General features: G+C 45.4%; 1 protein-coding gene across 1 annotated transcript in view; it reads right to left on the minus strand.

Moving 5' to 3' along the window:
• The window catches only part of LANCL3 (LanC like family member 3), a 38,645-nt gene extending 31,398 nt beyond the window's left edge, over nt 1-7,247 (minus strand). The window contains exon 1 of the mRNA XM_051627063.1: nt 6,702-7,247. Coding sequence (XP_051483023.1) covers nt 6,702-7,247 — 546 coding nt within the window. The remainder of the gene's footprint in view (nt 1-6,701) is intronic.
• Between the last annotated feature and the right edge of the window lie 3,235 nt (nt 7,248-10,482).

Here is a 10,482-nt window from a genome sequence, read left to right on the forward strand (position 1 = left end):
TTTTCTTCCCATCTCTACTCTTCTGTTGAACTTTTGCCTTCTTCTAAATGCAGTACATTAGCCAGTACATTCACAGCAGTATGACAGCCAGAACACGTGATTTAGTTTTAAATCTCCCCTTCTCCAGGGTCTATGTTATTTCTTGCCTTTACCCTTCATATTTGAATTCTGATTACCCTCTGCAGCCTTTATTTTTTGTATTTTTGCTAGTATTTGATTCTTTTGCTTTTTTTATAATTTTTTTTTTTACTGGCTCTTTTTTTCTCCTCTCTGATCAGCGTCCATCAAATTTTTTTTTTTCTTTTTTTTCCCCATGCCTCCCTGTTTCTCTTCCTTCACGCACTCGATCATATATCCATGTTCTACACAAACACTCTTTTCCTTCTGCTATGTCAGAATGCCTTCAATGCTGCTTACTACCTCACCTTCAGAGTTAATGTTATCTCTTGGTCCTTTGCAAGAACCATGCCCAAACATCACTATTTGCCATTGTCATGGAGGAAAATATAAATGTCAAATGTAACTGTCCGTAGAAACACAGCATTATAATAAAGATATCTGACATATATATAAAACATACCAAAATCTGAAAAATATGAGAGAATAGAAAAACTTATTGCACTGTGCCACCAAATTGGTGACAAGTAACTAATGCTGCAAAGAACACCAGCTTCCACCCAAGCCCTGCATCTCCGCAGGGCGCGCAGAGAGATCCTCTGCCTCTCTGCTTCAAGTGCTCTGATGATTCTGGATGCTTCCAGAGATTCAGTCACCAGATAAAATATAGAGGTCCCAAGAACTGCTCAGCACCTTTTTCACAAAAAAAATCCCAACACCTTGTTCTTAGTCCTGTGTTTTGTTCCTCAGATCTCACCTTCAAGCCAGAAAGGCCCCAGAGACAGCACTCTCTGGTTTGCAGCGGACACTTTGCTACTAGCAGGCAAAGGAGCAGAACCAACAAACTCCAAAGGGTGACCTAAAGGTTCTCCATGGTGATGAGAAGGAAGATGACTGAACTGACAAGGTTTAAGAGTTATTTTCCAGTATGTGAAATTTAAAGGAGTTAGAAGCAGGATGGAAAAGTAGAGACCTATTGTGGATACAACAGACACCCCCGGCTAAATCTAATTCTTTTTTTTTCTTTTTTTTGTTAAAAACAGGTATTATAACATCGGTTTTGCAGCTTCGGTTGCTTTTTCAGCAGAAACATGCTGCTACATGGGCAAACATTGTTCTGACAGCACAAAGTAGTATAGAGATATGACACTGCATTTGTACACAACTGTCTTTTTAGAAAATGATGGCAGATTAATACCACTCTTCAGAGATAAGCTGTTTAAATCTATGTTTCTGAAGCAGAATATATAATGCATGTAGCTATACTTGTGTCAATCAAACCTCCAATCCTGGCAGGATCCACTCCAAGACCTCTGTACTACAGTGCTTTTTACTGACTGTTAAACAACACATTTAAAATTCAACATTTTCTATTTCCAATTTTCTACTTTATCTCTACAACTGGGTATTCAGCTTCCACTGTGTTGAACTGAATCTAGGAGGCTATTATTAAGGTGTCCCCATCTCAGAATTTGAAGGATGTTTAAAATTAAAACGATTTATGTTACCCTGGTGAAGTCAAACAGAGAAATTCTGAAATGTAGATCCAAACTATTTCAGAATGCTTTCTAAAAAAATCCAGATGTAAACAATTCCCTTTGCTTCACCGTCTACTTTAGAAAATTTTCATTTTCAACTCCTGGATTAAATCAATCAATTTAAGCAAATTAATGCAAAATCTAGCCCCTATGTGGGCTTTGGCAAACCATGGCTAAAATAATGTACATTTAAAAGAAGCAGACTAGGATTAAAAGCTTGTTATCTTTACTGGTAACTCATCTTAATCCTCTGTGGCAAAAAAAAAAAAAAAAAGGAAAAAAAAAAGACATCCTGGCTGTGTAGTGGCCTGTGAAATAATGTGAAATAATGAAATCAGTAGAGCTCCAGCTAGCACCATAACATTTGACATTTCAAACACCACGTTTCAGATAAACTGGCCAATTCTTCCATGCAGAGAAAGAACTTTAACGGGTACAGAGAAGGCATGAAATCTCACCTCAAAGGGCAATCCTTCTCTTTCAGCTTATAAGTGAGATTAAAAGCCTTACACAGGGTCCCTGCTCTACAGCACTCAGAGATGCATCTCTTCTATGAGTATTCTACAGATCTCCCTTTCTAAGACGTATCCATCTAGTAACTTTCATAAACACTGTTTTCAGCATGAATACATGAGTATGTTTAGGTTCCGGTTTAAAAAGTCTCCAATGAACATATTTTATGCAGTGTTCAGGAAACTCCTCCTTACACTTTCCGATTTATTTCTTTCCTAGGAGATTGAAAAAAAACAACCAAAACCAAAAATGTGGAGCAAAGTAATCTACAACAGCCTTTAAAGAATACTCTGAGGTACACAAAATATCATCTAAAGTTGTCTAAGGAGTTGAAAAAGAATACTTTTTTTTCATTTGTATCTTCTCTCCCAGAATATAATTAAATACATGGCTGGACTTGTCAGGTCCCCTGCACTGTCCAGTCTCTTCCACTGCTTCCTAAAGTCAGTGCTGCCTCACACCTCCCTTGCTTTGACATGGCACAGCAGCGCTTTTCTGTTTTCCACCCACCAAGTGAAATTGGTCAGCTCGATTAGCAAGCGTGAGGTACAAGAGAAAAAAATGTTCTGGTGATATAGAGCAGCCAGGGTAAATATGTTTTTTAGCAGGGCTTTACACTTAATTGTCTCCTTCTAGAAAGACCATTGCCTTCTCTGGCCATCCTGTAATAGAGTAACATCATAATTATGCCCTTTCTGTGATGAGACAATAACCTCAGAAACACACACCAAATCATGACATTGCATTTGTCGGAAAAGGAAATTGAGATGCCTTTCTGCCACAGAGACAGAAAGCTTAATGACCTAAAGGCATGAAAGAGCCTAAAATCTCTGTAGGCTCTCCAGACTCACCCCAGTGGCTCAGCCCTAGAGGGAACTGATGCAGCCACGTTGCTGGCAGCGTGTGCTGGTTCAGCTTGTCACCTTTGCAGCTGCAGGCAAAGGTCTCTTATGGTGTCCCAAAAGTCTTTCAGAACTACAGAATCTAATGAAAGATCAGGCAGCCAGGCAAAATGCTGCCTTGCATCCTATGTGGTACAATGTTATTATCCTGATGCTGTCTTTTCTGCTGCAACCCAGAGCTAGAGAGTCAAGTCTGTCAGTTCAGGCAGTTACTAAAAGAAAACTTGAGTTGTGTTAAAAGGCTGCAACATCTTCGCAGATGGTGATGCAAGAAGCCACCTGGACTTCTGTACCTTTTTCTCCATCATCTGACATTTACATTGCCAGAAGGCAGTGCAACTACCGAGACACACCATGCTCCATCAACCACAAAATGGGACAGAAACATCACTGAGAAAAGATGAGGAGATTATAAGATACCACCCGAATAGGCAAATGGGACCACCAGTTTAACAGTGTCTTACTACTATTTACACAAGCAAACAGAGGCTGAGTGAAGAGAATTAAAAGCAGGATTGACAGATTTCCCCAAGAACACTTAATGAACTAATACTACAAGCATCAGAAAAAGAGGTACCCAAGGAAGAAAGAAAAAAATTTCCCTGAAGAGTGAAAACATGGCAATTAAGGACACAAAAATTACACACACCTTATTTATAAGTACGTTACACAAATGACATATATTTTTACCCATCTCTGCCTGGGAAGCACTGACTACAATGTAATGAAAATTATAGAAAGGATGAAAAAAACCCATCTTTCCTAATGCATACTGCATCACGAAAGTCAGATCCTGTTAAGCCTTGACTGTTGAATTAATCCTTACTCATGCAAAAAATGCCAATTAATTCATCGGGGGAAAATGCTGTATTAGCCTAAAACTCTGAAAACCAGCTGAATGTAAATGCCTTCTTCACATGAGGTCAATGTTATTCAGCAGACTGGATCCTTCAGGACAGTCCATTAACTTTCTGAAGAACGTGTAAAGCTTTAAAACACTGAGATGCTTTAGTAAGAAACAGAAACACCAGAGCACAGCAGCTGAGCTAAATTGGTGTTCACTGAAATAACAGCCTCCTTCCTTCCCTTCCCGGAAAAAGCAAACACCAAACCCACAACATAAATTGCAGCATTTGTTCAAAAAGCCTTTATCCAAGGTATGCAATTTATTGTATATAGGTCACCATTTGACTACTTCAGAGGAAAAAAACAACCATATGGGTAGCAGAGACTGTACTTCAATGTAGGGAATGGATTTCACTTTGTGCTGGAAATGTTTGCACAATGTCCTCAAAAAAAAGAACGTGGGAAACAAGAAAACATACTGCAATGAACCATGTGAGACTGTGCACAATCAAATTACATGAGGTAGCATTTTCCAGTGGTTTGCATCACAAGACATTGCTTCTATTCTGGGATGTACCTGGCTTACTGTTTGACCTTGGGTAATAAATGACATGCACTCTCTCTGGGCATCCCTTTTTTCATTTCTAAAAAGATGCAGGGGCTAGTCTGGCAATGTACTAATTAAAATCTGTGTTAGAATGGGAACATTTACCAAAGGACTCAAATTTTGCTCAAACATGAGTACAGATAGACTAGAAAACATAATTTTCCTCATTAAGGAGCAAAATATTTTAATTAGAATTTTTTATTTTTGTTGAAATTAAAAATTAAAATTGGTTTTGTTAACACTTAACAGTTTATATTATTGCTTTACCTCTTGCACTATACATACAAAATTGCAATGTGGAGAAAGAATAAATTATACTTTGGAAGGATGTTAGCTTACTGATTAAAACATCAGCAAGGGGCCACAGAATATGTCTTACTGGCAAAATAAGCCCCTCTATGATTGTACTTAGCCCACCTGCTAAATGGATTCCACAATAAATGCATACCTGCTCCCATCTGTGGGGATGTTTAACTCTTTACAGCTATGTAAGTATAATTTTTCAGTAAGCAAGCAAGCAGCAAAGAGTTTTCACCTTCTCTGAACTGCCTGCAAGAGGTGATTACACCTACTCTCCAAACTGTTCAGCAATTGCTCTCAAGGACATGAGACCAACAGATGAAAGAATTAAATGAAGCAGTAGAGTCCAAGGTGCCATCTCATTCAGCTGGCTGGTCACGACACCATCGTAAGCATTGACACAGGTACCAGCCACAGTCCCCCAGTGCAAAGTGAACTAACAGAGATGGCTTATACCTCTATGAGAGACCCTAGCCTCAGGCTGGCACTGCTGCACAGTGAATGCAGGGCTGTGCTGGAGGCAGAAAAGTTTCCCCTCATAGAAGATGCAATCACAATGAAAAGTTTGGTTATCTTATGGTTATATATAACATAACCATTTTTATGATTATGAGTTTTCAAACAATCCTGTACAAAGAAGCAGCACGTATGGTGTGCTACTTTAAATGCCTACTGCTTAAGAATTTTTGTTCAAGGCAATGAAAACATTCAACTGACTTAACATTCTTCTTGCCTTCTCTGGATACCCTGGAGTCTCCCGAGTCCTCCATTAAATTAATTTCCTTGGACTCTGATTGTAGTAACTGGTATTGGATGGGGCAGAGTCACTTGTTTTTACATAATTTATTTACTTGGAACCGTTGCTTCCTCTCCCAAGGGCAAAGAAAGCCAGAAGCATATGAACTTGCAAATCAGTGATTAAGAGAGGCAACACAGATTGGACTTGACAAGAGGACAGGAACTAAAATGTAACAAATAAATGCCTGCTCAAATACCACACTGACCAGTTAGTAACGAACACCACAGCAGACAGAATCAGTTGCAGTACTTATTATGCTGTAGTCACCGGGAGCTTGGAATTTCAGCACTGACAATGTCCTAGGGTGAAGTCGCCACTACCCAAACCATCAGCACATTGAGCCATAATCACACCTCCAGAAAACAACAACAACAAAACAAACCACCACAACAGCTCTCAATTATGAAAAGCACCAAAATACATGGCCAGATTTCCACAAGACCGCCAGCTTCTGTATGTCTGGGTGAGTAAGACCAAGTGCCTGTGAAAACCTGCTTCCTTGCTTGCAAATTCCAGCCCAGTATCTCTTATTATTACAAGATCCCTTACCCTGTTCCACCTGACACTATTAATTTTCTCACGCACTTCATTTTTATGGCAGTATTCTTCAGCAGCCCCGGGTGGCTCCTGCCAAGTAATCCACCACCGGGCACCAAACAGCTGATGCTCCCGGCGTGCCCGGGGACCGACCCACAGCGCCCCGTTCCCAGAGCCCTGCCCCTGCCCTGGGCTCCCTCTCCCAAAAGATGCATCCTTTATTCTAGGGAGGAGCGCGGCGAAGAAACAGCAACTAGAGAACGCCTCCCCCCCACACACACCCCGGGGGCTCTTCTTGAAGCGTGACCCCGAAGTGCAAGCTGGAAAGGGCGATTTTTTTGTTCTTCTCTTTCGGAGGAGAGCCCCAACACCGGTGCCCCCCTCTCTGCCGCGGAGCAGAGGGGGGCACTGCCCCGCCGGGGCAGCAGCTCGGGGCGGCTCAGCGCCAGCTTCCGCGGGACGCGCCGACGGCTCCGACGGCGGGGCCGGTCACCCCGCCAGAGGGACCGGCCGCCCCCCGCCCCGCCCGCCCCCGGCCTCACCTCCATGCCCAGCCGCTGCTTCAGCACCAGGGCGGCGCACAAGTAGCCGGCGCGGCCGACGAAGAGCTCGTCGGAGCCGCACTCGAGGAAGGAGAGGGGCGCGCAGACCTCGCTCAGCTCTCGGAACTTGCCCAGCGGCCGGGCGAAGTCGGGCAGCCCCAGGGCGCGATAGACCAGCGCCGCCACCGCGTACACGCCGGCACCGCCCAGCAGGAAAGCGGCGCGGGTATCGGCGTCGGCCTCCCCGCCGCCCTCCTGGTAGCGCAGGCAGGCGTCCACGACGCGGCGGGCAGCCCGCAGGTAAGCCTCCCGCGACGGCGCGAAGAGCGGGCACTGCGCGACGTGGTACAGCATGTAGGCCACGCCGGCCACCCCGCCGTACAGCCCGCCCGGGCAGCCGCGGGGGCCGCCCAGGGGCGGCAGCTCCCGCAGGATCCGCTCGATGGTGGCCGTCACCAGCGGCACCGCCGCCTCCTTGTCCGGCGCCGCCGCCGGGCTGCCCGGGTAGTCATCGAAGCGGTTGGCGAAGCAGCGCTGGCTCTCCATGCCCCCGCCGGCGCGGAGCTCTGCGCAGCAGGGAGCGGCGGGAGGCAGCGAGCGGGGAGCTGCCGGGGAGGGCGGGGGGCGGGCGGGAGGAGGGAGCGCGGGGGAGGCGGGAGGGGCGGGAAAGGGGCGCCCCGCAGAGGCCCGCGGGCGCAGGGGCGCGGGAGGAACGGCGGGCGGGGTGGCCGCTGCGCGGGGACGGGGGGGGGGGGCGAGACCGGCTGGCGGCCCCGGCGATGTCGGGGGCGGCTCTGCCGCTTGGGCGACCGCCGCCTCCCGCAGCCCCGGGGCGGAGCGGCCGCTGCTGCTCCCCTCAGCGCCCGTCGGCGCGGGAGCTGCGGGCTGCCGACCCTCCTGGGCTGCCCAAGCGGCCGCCGGGCTGTCGGAGAGCGGGTTACCGAGTCACCGGCTCGGATTTCCAGAGCGCTGAGCTGAGCTGTGGGGGAGACCGGGCCCGTTCTGGGGTGCGGCTCGTCCTGCCCGGCGCTTCATCTCCCCTCCTCGAGGGCTCTGCTGTGCCTTTGCCCTACCTCTCCACAGATCCTCGAGAAAAAGGGGTTTATTGGATTTTTCATCCTCTGCCGCCCCGCTGCTGCCGGCAGATTTCCCTCAGGGATGAATGCCGGGCTGGCAGGAGAGATCCAGGAGCTGGGATGGTGGGCAGAGGGCTGCCGAGTTATTCCTGGCTGTGGAAACAGCCCCTCGGGGGCTGCGGCCGCCAGAGCCGAGGGATGTAGCCAAATCCGAAGGAGAGCAGCCTGAGGCCCGTTTCCACGGAAAGCTAAGCACGTCCTCAGCAGACCAGCAGTGGCACCAGGCCGTCTTTGGCCCCTTTCCTTCATGCACGAGCCAAGCCAGAGTTTATGAGGCACTGAAAATGTAGACCACTGAATAGATTCCTAGTTAAACGAAAAAGGGAAAAAAAAGAGAAGGAAAGTCTTGAAGCAGATACCGAGACCAACTCTTACATGATACAAATACACAGTTGTGACATACTCCTCTGACAATGTGAACTTGGGCAGCCTAAGTGCATTTATCATCAAAGTTCCATGACTTATGGTCACCTGGTGGCCTCTGGTACTTTCCCTGGAGATGCAGCCTCCATCATTGAGGACCTACCCTTTGGGCTCTGAAAGACCTTTCTAGAGTTCTGGTTGGCCCCTCTCTGCTTCGTGCTGGCTGCTGGTTTCAGCCCTCTGCCTGCCTCTCCATCAAAGTGCCTTCAACTCCGTTGCAGCCACTCATTTGCACTTTCACACCCACTTTCTTTCAACTCACCTGTACTTTTTCTTTCCTTCAGTTTTTTTTGGGTTTGTTTTATGATCTGCTCAAAGGCGTTTGCTTGTACCCTCTGGTTTTGGTTTCTGCACTTTGCTTCATTGCAGTTTTGCCATGTTTATGTACGTTCCAGGTACCACCTATTGGTCTATGTTTGTACACAGTTCTTTTAAGCCCCATTTGTTTGATTATTCACAGCTTCCTGGCATTGTGCAGGGGAACCTCTTTTCCTAACTCAACCTTTTATTCTGTTACTTGTGTATTAGTTGGTAATAAAACCACAATTTCTGCATGACACAAGTGATTTATGTTTTAATGCATGTGTTGCCATTTCACTGCAAGGAAAATTGCACATCAGAAGGCAAAGCATGTTATTTCGTGGGGATTATATTAAGTATTGTGTCAGATATTTAAATTGTCCTACCTCATTTGAATTCCAATGGTTGTACAGTGACTGTTCTCATGCTTTTATGCTGAAGACCTGCACTCAGAGCCTTGCCTGGGTTTGTTGTTAATCAAGCTCATCCATGAGCCGTGGAACCAAGAGGGTCTGGTGTCTGACTGATTTGTGCTTTCCGTTATCATCTTATTCTCAGGCCTGTCCCTTATCAGCATTTCTCACCTTGGTTCTCTGCATTCCAGCTCTTCCCATTTGGTGTGAGGCATGTGCTGAAGATGGCCTGGGGGACTCAGCAGGTGCCTGTGGCTGCCGAGTGGAGTTGAGCTACTATTGGCCCATAGTAAGGGGCTGCACTGAGTTAGTTTTTGCTCCAAGGATGTACTGCTCAGATTCATGAAACCTAGGAATTGAACAGGGGTTTAAATTCTTCGAGACTCTGTCTTTATTAGCAAATTTGGTTGCAGTTGGCCAGCAGATGCGAAGTTATCGGGATAGTGGGAAATGCTGAATAGGCAGATGGACAGTCATGCCTGATCATGTCAACCTTGCTTTATTAGGAAATAAGGCTAGAAAGGTTTTTAGTGTGGTTGGTGATTTTTTGGTATTGGGTTTTTTTGGTGTTTTTTTTGTTTGTTTGTTTTGTGGGATTGTTTTTTGTTGGGTTTTTTTGAGAATATACAGTGAACAACTTAAGGTTCTTCTAACCAGCTACTGAAAGTGTGGGTGGAGGTACTACTTGCCTACAAAACTGATTCTTCTTACAGAATATTACATTTTCCTTTTGGACATGTGGGCTAATTTTGATAAGGGTTAATGCATAGGTAAAATCAGCAGCTGTTACGAAGCCTCTGAAGAGAGCGTTACATTTTTCAGCATCTCTGTATAGATTTAGTTGTGATTGGTGAATTGCCATTCAGCTGTTGAAAAATGATGGTGCTTTCTGCAGTGCAGGAGGTTTGAAATGCCGAGTTTTGTCTTAATGGACAAAAATCTAACTTCAAAATAGCATTACCTCGACCCATCTCAAGCTTTTTCCATAGGTGATGCTATTCCTAGCATTCCTTCCCTTGGCTTGAACCTACTCAAAGTAGCAGGATGGTCGAGGTATTTTCTGCAAACAGGTCTGTCACAAAGCACAGTTTTTTATGTAAGTTATTTGTGCAGTAGTTTATGTTCAATTTTTTATGTTCAAGGTGATTTCTAGGTTCAGTTCTAGTGAACCACAAGTACTCGTATATGTGTAGAGAGCACTAGTTAATCTGCAATTCTCTGTGTGGTTCTGACATCAGCTAACAGAATAAGGAAGCAAAAAAATCCTGGTTTGCACTCCACTGTTAATATTAAAATAAAATCGATATTTTCTTCTTACTTATCTGACAGTACAACATACATTGTCAATTCTAAATTTCCTTAAGTGCATCTACGTGGCAATTGATGTGAGATCCAAGATTTTAATCGTAATGTTTTTGCCAGAGACAGAGTTTGGAAGCATTTCAAAGACCAGGAACAAAAATCATTATCTGAAATCAAGCAGTGTTTTTACCTGAAACAGCTAACATT

Source organism: Apus apus, chromosome 1 (assembly GCF_020740795.1).
Source record: "Apus apus isolate bApuApu2 chromosome 1, bApuApu2.pri.cur, whole genome shotgun sequence".
NCBI classification, from domain to species: Eukaryota; Metazoa; Chordata; class Aves; order Apodiformes; family Apodidae; genus Apus; species Apus apus.